The following is a 16,577-nucleotide window of genomic DNA, read 5'->3' as shown; positions in this document are numbered from 1 at the left end:
GCATCTCCTTCCCTCCTCAAATATGAACCTACCCAAGGTCCTTTTTGAAATTATTTTAAATTTATTTATTTTTACATTAATTTTTTTAAAATTGAGTTTGAAATTTTTCCCTCCCTTTTATCCCTCCCTCACCTATTGAGAAGGCAAGCAATATGTTATCATTTATGTATGCTATACCAGGTTCTGATTTAGTTTTCTCCTAGAATTATCCCATTTCACACATAATGAAAGTCATTCCAACTTTGTCCTATTCAGTGGTAGCATGATCAATAAAAACAAGCAAACTGCCATAACAAAAACATCATATGGAATTCCAGGATGTTATTTCAGTATTTCTAAATGATATAACAAAATAGAGGCTTCTATCTGTTCTTGAAGGTTCTGATGTCAGAAGAGAGGAAGAGGCTCATCACGCTGGTGATGACTAAATGAAAGCAATTCTTCCTAGGTTGAATCCTGATTCTAAGATCAGATCACTTTTCCATTCTAATGAAAATTAATTTCTGAATGAGTATTACAGTGAGAGTCACCTATGATCTGGGCCATGACATGTCTTTGAAGGCAAAGGTCAAAATCCTGATTTGGGCCTAAAGGATAATAATAAAGATTTGGACTTGAACTCTAATTTCATTGGCAATAGGCACTCCCAGATGAGGAAATGCTTTCTATCCAATGAAGATCTGTATCTCCTCTATACCTGACAGTCTTAGGGAGTTGCCTACAGACCCAAGATGGGAAGTGACTTGCACAGGATAATATGTTTTTTTTTAATTTATTTAATATATTTAGTTTTCAGCATTGATTTTCACACAAGTTTGAATTAAAAATTTTTCCCCATTTCTACCATCCCCCCACTCCAAGATGGCATATATTCTGGTTGCCCCGTTCCCCAGACAGCCCTCCCATCTGTCACCCCACTCCCCTCCCATCCCCCTTTCCCTTCTTCTCTTGTAGGGCAAGATAAATTTCTACGCCCCATTGCCTGTGTATCTTATTTCCTAGTTGCATGCAAAAACTTTTTGTTGTTGTTGTTGTTTTTGAACATCTGTTTTTAAAACTTTGAGTACCAAATTCTTTCCCCTCTTCCCTCCGCACCCACCTTCCCTAAGAAGGCAAGCAACTCAACATAGGCCACATGCGTATCATCATGTAAAACCCTTCTGCAATACTCATGTTGTGAAAGATTAACTATGTTTTGCTCCTTCCTAACCTAACCCCCTTTATTGAACTTTCTCCCTTGACCCTGTCCCTTTTCAAAAGTGTTTGTTTTTGATTACCTCCTCCCCCCATCTGCCCTCCCTTCTATTATTCCCCCTTTTTATCTTCTTCCTCCTTCTTTCCTGTGGGGTAAGATACCCAATTGAGTGTGTATGGTATTCCCTCCTCAGGTCAAATCCAATGAGAGCAAGATTTACTCATTCCCCCTAACCTGCCCCCTCTTCCCTTCCTACAGAACCACTTTTTCTTGCCACTTTTATGCGAGATAATTTACCCCATTCTATCTCACCCTTTCTCCCTCTCTCAATATATTCCTCTCTTATCCCTTAATTTGATTTTATTTTTTTAGATATCATCCCTTCATATTCAACTCACCCTCTGCCCTTTGTGTGTGTGTGTGTGTGTGTGTGTGTATATATATATATATATATGTACCTACATATATACATACATAGACACACACATATGTATATATATGTATACACGCACACACACACACACACACACACACACACATATATATATGCATATTCCTTTCAGCTACTATGATATTGAGGTCTCATGAATCATACACATCATCTTTCTATGAAGGAATGTAAACAAAACAGTTCAACTTTAGTAAGTCTCTTATGATTTCTCTTTCTTGTTTACCTTTTCATGCTTCTCTTGATTCTTGTGTTTGAAAGTCAAATTTTCTATTCAGCTCTGGTCTTTTCACTGAGAAAGCTTGGAAGTTCTCTGTTTTATTGAAAGCCCATATTTTGCCTTGGAGCATGATACTCAGTTTTGCTGGGTAGGTGATTCTTGGTTTTAATCCTAGCTTCATTGACCTCCGAAATATCATATTCCAAGCCCTTCGGTCCCTTAATGTGGAAGCTGCCAGATCCTGTGTTATCCTGATTGTTTTTCCACAATATTCAAATTGTTTCTTTCTGGCTGCTTGCAATATTTTCTCCTTGACCTGGGAGCTCTGGAATTTAGCGACAATGTTCCTAGGAGTTTTCTTTTGGGGATCTATTTGAGGAGGCGATCTGTGGATTCTTTCCATTTCTATTTTACCCTCTGGCTCTAGAATATCAGGGCAATTCTTCTTGATAATTTCTTGAAAGATGATATCTAGGCTCTTTTTTTGATCATGGCTTTCAGGTAGTCCAATAATTTTTAAATTATCTCTCCTGGATCTATTTTCTAGGTCAGTGGTTTATCCAATGAGATATTTGACATTGTCTTCCATTTTTTCATTCCTTTTGTTCTGTTTGATAATATCTTGATTTCTCATAAAGTCAGTAGCTTCCACTTGCTCCACTCTCATTTTTAAGGTAGTATTTTCTTCAATGGTCTTTTGGACCTCCTTTTCCATTTGGGTAATTCTGCCTTTCAAGGCATTCTTCTCCTCATTGGCTTTTTGGAGCTCTTTTGCCATTTGAGTTAGTCTATTTTTTAAAGTGTTGTTTTCTTCAATACTTTTTTCAGTATTTTTTTGGGTCTCCTTTAGCAAGTCATTGACTTGTTTTTCATGGTTTTCTTGCATCATTCTCATTTCTCATCCCAATTTTTCCTCTACTTCTCTAACTTGCTTTTCCAACTCCTTTTTGAGCTCTTCCATGGCCTGAGACCAGTTCATGTTTTTCTTGGAGGCTTTTGGTGTAGGCTTTTGCACTTTGTTGACTTCTTCAGGCCATATGTTTTGGTCTTCTTTGTCACCAAAGAAAGATTCCAAAGTCTGAGACTGATTCTGGGTGTGTTTTTGCTGCCTGGCCATGTTCCCAGCCAACTTACTTGACCCTTGAGTTTTTCGTTTGGGTATGACTGCTTGTAGAGCAAACAGTACTTTGTTCCAAGCTTGGGGGGATGCACCATTGATTTCAGAGCTATTTCTATATAGCTAGCTCTGCTACCCCAGCACTCCTCCTTCCTCAAGAACCACCAACCCGGACCTGACACAAATCTTCAGCAGGCTCTTCACTCCTGCTCTGATCTACCACTTAATTCCTCCCACCATGTGGGCCTGCGGCAGGAAGTAACTGCAGCTGTAGTTCTGTAGCTGCCCCACCTCCGCTGCCCCCGGGGCTGGAAGCCGAACTCCTACTCCTGCAGCTTTTCCCACTAACCTTCTCTGTTGTCTTTGGTGTTTGTGAGTTGAGAAGTCTGGTAACTGCCACAGCTCACTGATTCAGGGTGCTAGGGCCTGTTCTGCCTGGCTCCTGGACTGGCTGGTCCTGCTGCCTCCCACACTGAGCTCCATTTCCCTCCACTCCGTGCATGATAGACCTCATCCAGTGACCATCCAGGCTGTCCTGGACTGGATCCCTGCTTCCCTCTGCTATTTTGTGGGTTCTGCAGTTCTAGAATTTGTTCAGAGCCATTTTTTACAGGTTTTTGGAGGGACATGGTAGGGAGCTCACACAAGTCCCTGCTTTCCAGCCGCCATCTTGGCTCCACCCCCCACCCCCCAAATAGGTTTTAATGTCAGAATAATGTTGTCTGCTTTTTGCACCTGAGATGTTTGTTTAAAAATTTATATTGTTTGAACTCAGGTCTTAGCAAAGCTAGTCTTTTACTCTGTCTTGAGTCCCGTGTCCTCCATTATATTTCAAGTTCACCTAAAATTGAAGTTGTTTCCACAGACCAGTGTCTGTGAGAAATTTAATTAAAAGTTTGATACACTGTTTGAAAGACTCTTGCCTAGAACATTGAGACTCACTTGAAGGAAGTAGTAAAGTCACCTAAAAACGACCTCAAAATAATAAGATAATTAGAGTAGTTAAGGAGTCAAGAAAATGCCACTCATTAGGTGTACTCACTCAGTATGGATCCACTCAAATTCTCTGGGTCAGGTAACAGAGATGAGTTAAGCCTGGAAATAAACAGTTCCATGCTAAGAATATTACTCCTTACTCATCTAATAGGGTTGTTTCTTTTAAAATTTATTAGAAAAATATAGTTCCCTTTGCTGTAAAATACTGGTTCTAGATGCATTTAACTTGCCTTCAAATTCCATTATGATTTGGTAAACGATGTAGATTTTGCTTATCTAAACAGCAGTGTGAGTTTTTATAAAGAAGGACAGAAATGCTTGTAAACTAGATAAGTTTACTGCAGACATCTATTGAAGGCCAAGACATTCATTGCATACTTTATCTTTGGCAACATCCTTAAGGAATAGCCTTTGTACAGTTCTATTTTGCAAGGATATTTGATATAAATGTGATCTTATTCATAGAAATAGGATCTGGGAGGGACCATAGAGATTAACTAGTCCAACGGGTTCATTTTACAGAGTGAGAAACTGAGGTCCACCAAAGCTGAAAGACTTGGCTAAGGTCACACATCCAAGTAATGACAGAATCAGGAGTAAAGTCAAGACTCTTATTTCTACTATTATCTGCCTTCTTCTTTTGAAAATACTCATTTATTCTATCATATTGTTAATGAACTATTTAAAAAATACTATGATTTGACCTTCTTTTAAGCTGAATGTATTTTGTATAGGAATAATTAAAAACTTAGTAAATAAAGTAACATAAAACATTTCTGTGAATACTATTTAGTATAATTGAGAAGTCATACCCTCATTGGTACCAGACAGCCCATCACCAAGAAAGCCAATCTTTTTAACCCTCCTGTTCTCATAGTGGTGATGTGTGGCTCTGAATTATGGAACATCACTACTTCAGAAGAATTAAAATCACCACCACCACCACCACCACCACTACTACTACTGACACTACTGCTACTACTACTACTACTGCTACTACTACCACTATTACTACTACCAATAGCTAGTATTTATACAGTACTTTAAGATTTGCAACATGCATTACATATGCTAATTCATTTAATCCTCTTAACAACTCTATGAGGTAGGTTATTATCCCCATTTTACAGATAAAGAAACTAAGTTTGAGAGGTTAAGTGACTTGTAATGGAAAGATACATATTAGGCATAAGGAGGTTATACCATGTTGTTGATAACAACCTGAGTTTGAGAAGTGATGTGAAAGGCATTATTGAGGCTATATATGTTGAGAAAAGGAGGGGAATCAGCAATAGAGTGAGAATGCAAGACAACAAATGAAAAACTTAGAAGATGCGTGGATACTCCCCCAGGTAATAAAGGTATGAAAAGATCCCCTCTGCTTTGGATAGATCCTCTTCTTTATTAACTCATTGGATCTGGGCTCTCAATGATGAGAACCACATCTTCTCATCCTGTGCTATTCTTATCCACGTCCTCCCATATATATATATATGAGGATTTACCCAACATGTTAGGGTGCTTTCTCTAAGTCTTTTTAGATTTCATTAATACCATTGTAGGTCTCAAGTTGTTCATCTTGTCACAAGCATTTTCCTTTTTCCCTGGTGATATCCTTTGTGAAGAACAGTTTGATATAGTGGGAAGAATGATGGCTTTTGAGTCAGGAGGAATGTGGAATCATATTCTGCACATGAATTTCATTTTGTGATCATGGTCAAGACAGTTAACTTCTCTGAGTTTCAGAGAGGCTCAAATGAGAGAGAAAAATATTTTGTGAGCCTCGTACCACCATATAAATAGGAGGTGATGTTATGTTGATTTTTGCACACCATTTATTGGTGGAAATACATAGCGGCAAGCATCTCTCTTGTTAGTTCTACCTTCACATCTCAGATATGACCACTTCTCTGCAATCACACAGCCACCATCTTGGTAGGGAGCATTTTTCACCTGAATTCTTTCAATAGCCTTCTGGTTGGTATCTCGGACTCAAATCTTTCCCTTTCTACTCAGTTGCCAATGTGATTTTTTTTATCTTAATTAGAGGTCTGGCCACGTCAGTCCCACACTCAAAGAGCTTCAGTGGTTCCCTGTTACTTCCAGAATCAAATTTAAATTCTTACATTTGGCATTGAAAACTTTTCATAATCCATCTTCATCCCACCTTTTCATTCTTCTTACACTTACTCTCCTCCATGTGCTCTACAATCCATGTATGTATTTGTTTGTATATTTTCTCCTCCGTTAGAATGTGAGCATCTTGAAGGCAGGGGCCATGTTTTTGCCTTTTCTTTACCCTGGACCGGCCACATAGTAAGCACTTAGGGAAAGCTTGTTGCCTATTAATATCACATATCTTTCTACTTAGTAAAACTTAACGTTTTCTAGTTGAGACGATTTCTAGCATTTTTTGGCCTTCACTTCATGATGATTGTTTTACATCAATTAAACTTCTCTAGGCAATGGGAATAAAAAAAAGTCAATGCTTTTTTTGGAACCAACAGCTTGGAGGTGTAACATTTTATTTTATATTAAACATTTTATATTAATTTTTCCCTTTGCCCTCACTAGTTGAAGTTCTGATTATGTCCAGCAGATCCTGAAAACACTTCTCTTTCAGTGAGTAATCATTTTCTTTGCATTAACATAGAGTCCATTTTACTTTGTGTTACAATGTTCACAGCAATTTTCAATGCTAATTTTTTTAAAAAGATATTCATAATAAACAGACAGGAGGCTTCTGAGTACTCTGTAATCCTTTGGATATTTTGATTCCTTAATAGTGAATTATTTGAACATTTCTTTTCAATTCCCCTTGTGTTCACATATTGAAGTCACAACAAATTAAACTATCCAAAGACTAACTCAATTTGAAGGCTCTTGTCAAGTCATTTAAAATTTTATTTACTTTCTAATCCTTGGCAATAGGTGTTGACACATACACCGAAATTATCTTTATAGTGATATTTTTCTTATCCTCACTTTGAGCACCGCGAGACAAAATGACCAATCATCATATGAAATTATGTTTCTGGTTGCTTTGATGAAACTAACTTTGCCAACCTCTTTATTCTCTTCTCCAAGATCATCGTATTTAACATTTTTATACGTAACTGCAACTTTTTTATGCCTCTTAGTTTTATCTATGTACAAAATGTTAATATCAGTACAGTGAAGTAGCATATAAGTTAGTTGGTCATTGGATAAAGATTTCACATTTCAATTACCAACAGTTAAATTTGATTTTTAGAAAAGGGAGTCATTCTTGCCAAGTTCTGCTGCTTAGTTCTATCACTTTACCCCCATCATTGTGGAATCACAGGACAAAATTGCCATTTTAATTACTTTTGCTTGTGTCATGGTTTACCGTATGCCCCTATTGGCCACCCTGTGATAAGCATTTCTGTATTTATTTGTGCTGATCTTCAGAAAAGCAAGCACAGTCTGTCACTGGGACTTTACTTAAAGCCTATTAGGTTTGGTAAAAGCCTGCTAGAACTTGTGTTCTTCCTGCATAACCTTTGAGAACCCAGATTTACTTGTGATGAGGTATAAGATTACTAGATTAGTCAATATTAGGTCCTTAATGATATTTGTAGAAAAACTTGGGTTTTGAAAAAGCATTCCTACTCTTTTAAAGTTGGCATCACAGACAAGATCATACCAATATTATAGATAGAATGTTGTAATGGTCTAGTAGGGCATTTTTATGAAGGGAAAGTATGAATTAATACAATGTCGAAATGCCTCATTACTTTATCCTTACTTTCATACTTCTGCATCAATCTTTTTATGGTTTTTCTTCTCCATGAACTATCTGATGCTGGTGTCCCTATGTCTAGATCCCAAATTCCAAGGAATATTCCAAGCTCCTGGAACGTGTGAGACCATAATTTAGCAAGATGCTCATAGTTTGGTCCAAGAAATTCACTCTAGGCTCAGGCTGATTTTAGTTCTAAGAACTAAAGGTTGGTTCTAGATCTCTACAGGAGTTCTAAACCATTCTAGGAAGTGAATATCAGGTTGATTTACATTGTAGGATCCCAAGTGCTCTTAACTTTGAGTCCATTGACTTTAAAAAAATTGATAACCGTATTTTGATATAATTGGTTTCCCTTGTGATTTTATATTTCATTTTTACATATCCAAAAACTAAGGGATGTAATCCCTTGGCCTCACTAGACTGCCAAATCATTCCATGACTCATGTGTTCTAGACTTATTAGACCTCTTCCAGAGAAACTCAGGGACTACATTCTTTTCTCCATTTCTTCTACCACATGCCTTAGAGGAAAAGCTCATATTAATCCTCCCAGGAGATTTTCTGGACCAGCTTAGTTTGCCTATGACAGAATCCTGAGGAGGCATCAAGGTGGAGTGAGTAGCTTTTCTCTCCTCCCATGCTGATTCAGATTCTTCAAAGTCTCCTAGAAACCTCTTACGTGGGCTTGGCCTTCAAAGTGTGGACTGATGTACCCAGAAGATTAAGCCACTCTCTTTGCAGAGAGGCAGTTTTTGGCTGAAGAAGATTTTTTGTATTTGTTACCATATTACTAGTAGTCACAGATGATTCAGTAAAGTTGAACTACACAGAGTTGCTTTGGGGAAAGTGACTCATAGCAGGGACATTTTAGCACAATTTGAGAAAACACTTATTAAGTACCTATTGTATGCCAAGTATACCTTAGGATCTGGAAATGGAAAGATAAGAGCCAAATAGTCCTTCCTCAAAGTGACTGACATTCTTTTGGGAAAAGAATGCTTGTTCTATTACAGTGTTATGATAATCTATTACATTCCTTAGTGTCAAATAAGGAATTTATTTTGAGGTTTTTTAAAGTCATCTCTGTCAAAGTCTACTTTGATGAAGATTGGAACTTACTGTCTTTTTGCTATAGTCCTGTCAGTATTTAAACTGCAATTTCCAGAGTTAATTTGGACTTGAGTAGTACTCATTACAGAGGGAAAATATACTACACAGATAAAAATTAGTAATTACTGGGCATATGAGAGTACTGGACAAAAGCAACATAACATAACAATAATGTAATACTTCTTTACGTAACACCTTGCAGTTTTCAAAGCAGTTTCACATCTATTACCTAAATTGATCTTCACAATGACCCTATTAGGTAGTCAGGGCAAATATTATTACATAATCATTTTATATTTAAGGAGACTGCAGGAGACCGAAGGCCAGAGATGATAAGTCTTGGGTTTGCTTCATCTTCTTCATGATTTTTAATCAGCAGAACCAAGGCTAAATGCAGGCTTCCTGACTCTGAGTTTAGAGCTTTTCACATTTTAACACACGGCCTTTCTTGCGACTCATCGTGAACAATAAAGCGATGCTATGAAAAAAATAATATTACACAAGAATGTGTGGTACATGTATGTAGGGACATGTATGGAACATAAAGCTAACCTTTTATATGTATACTATATTGATTTATTCAGTTTTAGGTTTTACAACTCAAGCAGTATGTGAACTTAGAAGTAAATTAGACAATTGTGATAATCAACGGTTGAGGTTCAGAACCTATAAGGAAAGATGAAATACATCAATATTCTCTTCTGGGAAAACAAGAAGTTTGAGGATGGAACTTTACAATAGTGCATAAGTTCAATTAAATTAACCAAACAATTATTTAGCAGCTAGAATGAATAATGTGCTATTCAGCACAAAACCCGATTTTAAATCCACTCCCAAGATCCCCTCCTTTCATAAGAATGGGTTGGTTCTCCCCTCTCTGTCTCCTCTGCTCTGCCAGCAGCTCTTCAGCTTTGCCCCTTACCCCCAGAGAATGTGCGCCTGTGCCAAGTTCATCTCTACCCCTGCCCTTGTGAGGAGCAGCTCTCAGATGCTGAGTAGACCATTATCTGCAGTGGTAATAAATGGCCAGAGGTTTGGACAGATGAGAACCTCAGCATTTTGGCAGCATCAGGTCCCTTGATCTCACTTGTCCCCAGATGTGGATTCCAAACTAGTGCCATCTCAAGGCACATTGACACAGCAGCCAAGGTCATTGTGGGGTGGGGCTGCCACTGTGGGAGTGGCTGGCTCTGAATCTGGGATTGGGACTGTGTTTAGAAGTCTTATCATTGATTATGCCAGGAGCCCTTCCTTGAAGCAACAGCTCTTTTCCTATGCCATCCTGGGCTTTGCCATGTCTGAGGCCACGGGGCTCTTTTTGCCTTATCGTGGCCTTCCTCAGCCTCTTCACCATGAGATGGAGCCATTTCTATTCCCCAATGTTTCTGAATGTTCCTCCTTGTCCTCCTGGTCCTTCTATATCTCTTCCAGCCTGCGTATACCTCACCTTCCATCTTACCAGGCAGCCCTAGGGAAAGCCATAGGTTCAGGGTTTGACAGAGGGAAGACAAATAAATACTATATTAATAAAAAAAAAGAACTGGTTAGTTCTGCCATTTTGCTACTTAAAATACTACTCTCTTCACCAGGACTTAATCCAAACTAATTTCCAGTAACTGGGAATTTTTGCCACTTTGCCACCTAGAACTTTTTCGGGTGACCATCAATATTAAGAATTTGGAGGAATGGCCCTATCAGCAGAGAGCTGCAAAGGAATATTTGTACATTCAGTTCAATTATAGCAAACATTAAGTATTGACTGTGTACAAGGCATTGTTTAGAGGACTTTCAATAACTTTTAGTAATGCAAAATAATTTCCTCAGTTTTAAAAAATTTCTAATGAATGAAGATAGTATATAAAGAGAATTTAGAGAGGGGGCAAGTAGGATTGTGATATGGTATGAAGATGGCCAGGAAATGGCCTGGAGGCCTCATTCTGGGCAAGATAAGGTAAAAGTTCACTTATGAAAACCAGGCCATCAATAATACATCAGTAATATATATCATATTTGCATACTTCATTGTCACTGGTAGGAATTTTTCCTTCATTTGTATAAAATGAAACTACTCCATATTTTCTCATTCTGAGTGACTCTTATTTGTATCTTTCCATAAATCTTCCATAGATCACCAATGGGTAACACTCTCTTTTCTCTCTCTCTCTCTCTCTCTCTCTCTCTCTCTCTCTCTCTCTCTCTCTGTCTGTCTCTCTCTTTCTCCCTCCCTCTCTCTCTCTAGTTCAGTTAAAAATATTTTAGGAGTAAGAGTACAATAATATGCAAAAACTAAGGTTCTTAATTTCCTCTCCTTCACTCTTACAGCATGACTGACTTGCTTCATCTTCTAGTCATACATGACTTTGATAATAATGTCTATCATACGATTTAGGCTTTATAAGAAATGTGTATATGATATAAAAATGATGCCTAGACATCCTGCCATAGTATATACAGAACTAGCCTTAGGGTCCCAAAGACAAGAAGTATAGTTTCTCTCTTAGGCACATTTTGGTTGCATGACTGGGCAAGTCCCTTAACGTCCTAGATCTCTAGGCAAAACTCTAAGACTAAAAATCGCAAAATTCCCTACAACAATGAGATTATGAGTTTGATACAAAATGATAATATATAATTATCTGTATGATAGACACACATATGTTTATTTATGTATAAAGGCATATATGCAGATATGTGCATGTATGCACCTGTAATAAAAGTTGTATATAATAAAGTTCATAAAGGCAAGAATTAATTCTGTCCTGTATCTCCAATATTATTAAAAGTTTTCACTCTGTTCAAGCATGTAACTCTGAATACAGTTCAGACATTCGAGGACTATATAACTTTTGAAGAAGACAAAAAAAAAAAAACTCATGAGGCTAAAAGTATGGCTTGGTCTAGAATAACCATAAGAAGTCAGACTAACTCTAAATCCAAAGAATCTTAAGAGACTATGCTAGTCTGACTCTGAATTTGGATGTGAGGATAATTCCAGAAGTAAACCAAGCAGTTCTGGTCACAGGAAAAATTGATGATGATGATGGTGGTGGTAGTGGTGGTGATGGTTTCCAGCATTGACAGTGCTCTAAGATTTGCAAAGTGTACAAAACCTATTTAATTTAATATAATTGAAATTATCCATTTTATGCCTAATTTTGCTTTCTATCTCTGTTTATTCACAAATTATTCACCTATTCACAAGTCTGATAAATATGTTCCATGTCCTTCTAATATTCTCATACTATTTCTCTTTATATCTACGTTATGTATCCATTTTGACCTTATCTTGTAAATGGTGCAAAACAACGGTCTATGCCATACTGCTTCCCAGTTTTCCCAACAATATTTTTTAACAAATAATGAATTTTTATCCTAAAATCTTAAGTCTTTTCACTTGTCAAAGTTATCATATTTATTTGCTGCTATAAATTGTAAGTGTACTTTGTTCCATTGATCTACCTTTCTATTTCTTAGCTAGTACCAAGTAGTTTTGATAATTACTGCTATATATGGTTATCCCTTCCATGTTGTGACTTTCCCCATTGCAGTTTTGATATATCACAGGTCGGATAAGAAATTAAATGAGAATTTTTGGGAAGTTTCGTGGAAGCCTCAGCTGACACACAGAGGCCAACAGACAACACAGAAAAAGTTTAGGAACTCAGAAATGCATTAAATAAATGTATAGTATTGTATAATATCAACCCAAATTTTATAATAAGGTACTGTAAACACCCCGTAAAAGAAAAAGAAAAAAATCATACTTCTCTGGTATGGAGGGAAGGTCAAAAATTTTATGTGGATTTTCCAGATTCTTGGGGCATTATGCTCCTAACCCCCATGATGTGGAAGAGATAACTATAATAGAGTTTAAGATCTGGTTTGCCTACATTATTTCATATTAAGTATAAATTTAATGAGTTGCCATCTCACTTTCAACATCCTTTGTATTCTCTTACTTCTTTTGTTCTACCAATCCCAATGTGCAGAGCTTTCATATTGCCCCTGGCTACCTGTAGCCCACTGATATTGCTCCTCCCTGGGCATCACCCTTTCTCAAAACCTTTTCAAATTTTGTCTCCACCATTCACCCCCAAATACATGATTGGAATGGTTCTTCCAAGGCTGTTGTTTTGTGGATGGATACCCCTCAAGCTAAGGTCAAACTAAATCAGCTCTCATTGGGAAAGGAAAGGAGAACACTAGGTAAAACCCCATTTGCCTTGTGCATCCCTATTCCCTGTTAGATTTCCATGGTATTTCAGGATCTATGAGTATTAAATCCATACTTTGTCTTTAGAAACTGCTTGTATGCTGCCAGATACGATGTTGATTTCTATGTTGTAGGAAATGGACTGAGACCAACCATTTGAACTCTTATGAATATGTCATGTTCTACCTGACATCCATGGAGTAACGACCTTTGATCACAATCATCGCAGTCAGAATTAGAATAGGTGAAATCAAAGGATTTAGCACTCCTCCAGTCTCTTGAAACTTTTAGTGTTATCTTTACTAAAGCACATTAGCGGTTTTCATAGTGGAACCAACCAGGGCCCCATGTTGTCCAATATTCTTTCTGACAGTGACCAGTGCCAGATGTTTCAGAGGGATTAAAACATATAATGCACCTCATTTTGCAGTGGTACACAATAGGTAGAAATTTATTTCTCACCCCAGCTGGTGATCAGCTCATGCCCTGAAGCTTGAAGATTGATAGCCCTTGTAATTTTATCCTAAACAGTGTAATTGCAGATGCTATTCTATTGCTATTACTATTATTTTAATCAGTGATAAAGACTTTGTCCAGATGTTGAATTTGAAGGTGAATGAAACTGAAGTCAGAATCTTCTGTTTATTTGGAGGAAAAGCAGATCTCACTTGGCCACACTACTTTTATTTGTCAGAATTACTTTATTTATTTAGGACTTCTATCTCACCTATTTCCAAAAAAGATGTGAGGTAGTGACATACAAATTCTACAGGCCTCTTTCCCTCCCCCAAATTATAACAGGAACTACAAAAAGCAACATATTTTATGTATTTATTCATGTTTATCATTTAAATATCATAGTATATTTATTTCATTCTCTGTAACAAAAAGCTTCTTCTCACTTCTGATTCTTGCTCAGTTAAGAGTTCTTGCCTCTGTTAGTAAGAGCATTGCAAAACATGTTAACATAGAAAACAGGCACATCAAACAGATTTTCTTTAATGTGCTGGTAGCTAGACAAATGAGTAACTGGAGTTCAAATATCTGACTTCTCCCCCAGGTCATTTTCCTTTTGAAAATGTGCATATGTTTTAGTTGGTAGTTATTGTAGATAGATACTAAAACATATTTTTGAAATGATAATCTGGGTAGAATTAGTTTTCAGAGTTTTTCTTCAAAGGAGATTTCTTTATTTCTAATCATAAACTGACATTCACAGGGTCACAAGGCCATTAGGTGCTGGAAATTTGAACTCAGTCCACTGTGATTCTGAAACAAGCCCTCACTCCAGTAAAGTCAAGCTGCTTTTCAACAAAGCTTATGTAGAAGAGACTTCTTGGATTTGGGGAGTAGAAGCTGTAGGGGCTTGCCATAGTCAACTTAGGTCTGTGGTTTAAACTCATTTCACTAATAGGTGTGCTTTTTAATTAGCATGGTATTCCTCTGATTTTCATGTTTTCTCTCTGTGGAAAATGCAGAAATTCCCTACCAACTTCTGTTTGTCCTGGCCATAAGTAAGCGTGCTAGGGTATAGAATAATCACCAAAGCAAATGGAGCGACAATAATAGGGAAGATGTTTGGAGCCCAAGTGCTGATCTTGTTCCCCCAATTCATATGATGAACCTGACATTAAACCTAACAGGCTATGAAAACTAACAAAGTGAAACTTGCAAGTAGATATTCAACGTGAAGCTGCTTTTGTACACATCTACTGCTGAGCCGATCACTTTATCTTTGGGGAAAATACAAACTTCCTCCAGAATCCCATCGCTACCTATAAAAGTTGTTTTCTTGTAAGTAATCTTATCCAAATAAGTGAACAAAAGCAAAAAAAGATATCTAAAATCTTATTTTAAATTAAAGCAAAATGCCTTTTTTGACACCCCCAGATCCAACTTGCCTTGGACAAGGTAACTGAAGGCCTATTTTTGACTTTTGGTCAATCAGCACTTATTGTTCTGGTCAAAATAATATTGTCAAATCTAAAGTGCATATGACCTGATTGCTCAGACCAAAGCCTTAGAGGGGAAAAAAATCTTCAAAAGGAATCATTAACCTACAGTTCTACATATGACCCAAATGGCAATGACAGACACATGGTGGCTGTAAGCATGTTGTAGCATTATCAAATATGCTTGTAGGAGAAATGGCATAAAAATATATCATTGGGTATCTGTATGACTCAAAAAGGGATGGTAGCAAAATACCAAGATAGTAGATAAACAGTTGAATGTGGCACTGAAGAAGACTTCATTCTCTATTGAAAATGTTGGGAAGTGCATGGAGATGAATTTTATGGGATGAGGAGATATGAACTGATGGTCATCTGAAACATCAGATGAAGTATCCACATCATTGGGGTATTGTCTAGACCATGGTATCTGGTCCTGAAGCTTAATGATGAAAAAAGTGAGGCCTGTAGAATTTAGTTGCCAAAGTCACACTGGTAGTAAATAGCAAAGGTGAAATTTTAACCGGGGTGCTCTCACTCTAAATCTAGTGTCTTTTCCCTTATGTCAGGCTGCTTCAATGTATGTGAATATTTGTGCTATGACCATCAAAGGTGTATATGCAATCAGTTCAATGCTCAGTCACTGTTACCATTTTTCAGCTTAAACTGTCTTGGACACTGATAATCATAGCCCATCACAAGGCATGTTCAGTCATTTCAGTCATGTCTGAGTCTTTGGGATGCTGTTTGAGGTTTTCTTGGCAAAGATACTAGAGTGGTTTGCCACTTCCTTCTCCAACTCATTTTACAGATGAGGAAACTGAGGCAAACAGGGTTAAGGGACTTGCCCAGGGTTACATAGCTAGTAAGTATCTGAGGCTAAATTTGAATCCAGAAAGATGCATCTTACCTCAGACCCACCACACCTCCATGCCACCTCTATGCCAAATACCATTGAGAAGCTCCTATAATTTATAGCCTAGGGATGCAGTTAGTCAGGCATGACCCTTTCTTGATGAAGCCATACTGGCTCTTTGTAATCATTGTTTCCTTTTCTAGATATTTATAATATAGTTATTTTTATAATCATAAAACTATGGAATGTTTCCCTCCTCAATAAAAGTTTTCCACCAATAAGTTCTATCTTACATTAGAAGTTAGATCACGTATTCTTTACATCACCAGAAAGATATTAACATAAAAAGTTTCTTTTTTTATTAGGGAGAAACTTGGGATCATTAAAAGAACTTTGCAGTTCTGCAAAGGAAGTCTAATATGCTTTCTTCCTCTTGATCACTTATGGGCCCAACTCTTAGTCCTTTTGCAGTGTCTGCTCAAAACAGATGCACTGATGAATGAGCTCTACAGATTTTCTGTTCATCTACATACCATAGGCTGAAAAACAGCCATTCTTCTCTACTGGACCTATGACTAATATGCATTATGTGATTATTTACTATAGGCAAATTGTTTACTATATGCAAATTAAGAGTAATTAAATGAAGAACTTAAAAAGCTCTTCCAAAAATGCGTCAACACATACCTTGATAGTTGGTTATTT

At 37.2% G+C, this 16,577-nt stretch overlaps 1 protein-coding gene across 1 annotated transcript in view; it reads left to right on the top strand.

Moving 5' to 3' along the window:
* Positions 1–9,782: 9,782 nt before the first annotated feature.
* CCDC178 (coiled-coil domain containing 178) overlaps positions 9,783–16,577 on the top strand; it is a 42,690-nt gene continuing 35,895 nt past the window's right edge. The window contains 4 exon segments of the mRNA XM_036743892.1: positions 9,783–9,866; positions 9,899–10,006; positions 10,008–10,166; positions 10,168–10,287. Coding sequence (XP_036599787.1) covers positions 9,783–9,866; positions 9,899–10,006; positions 10,008–10,166; positions 10,168–10,287 — 471 coding nt within the window.

The sequence above is a fragment of the Trichosurus vulpecula genome, chromosome 1, assembly GCF_011100635.1.
Source record: "Trichosurus vulpecula isolate mTriVul1 chromosome 1, mTriVul1.pri, whole genome shotgun sequence".
NCBI lineage: Eukaryota > Metazoa > Chordata > Mammalia > Diprotodontia > Phalangeridae > Trichosurus > Trichosurus vulpecula.
The sequence above is the reverse complement of the archived record's forward strand: the minus strand, read 5'-3'. Positions and strand labels throughout refer to the sequence as shown.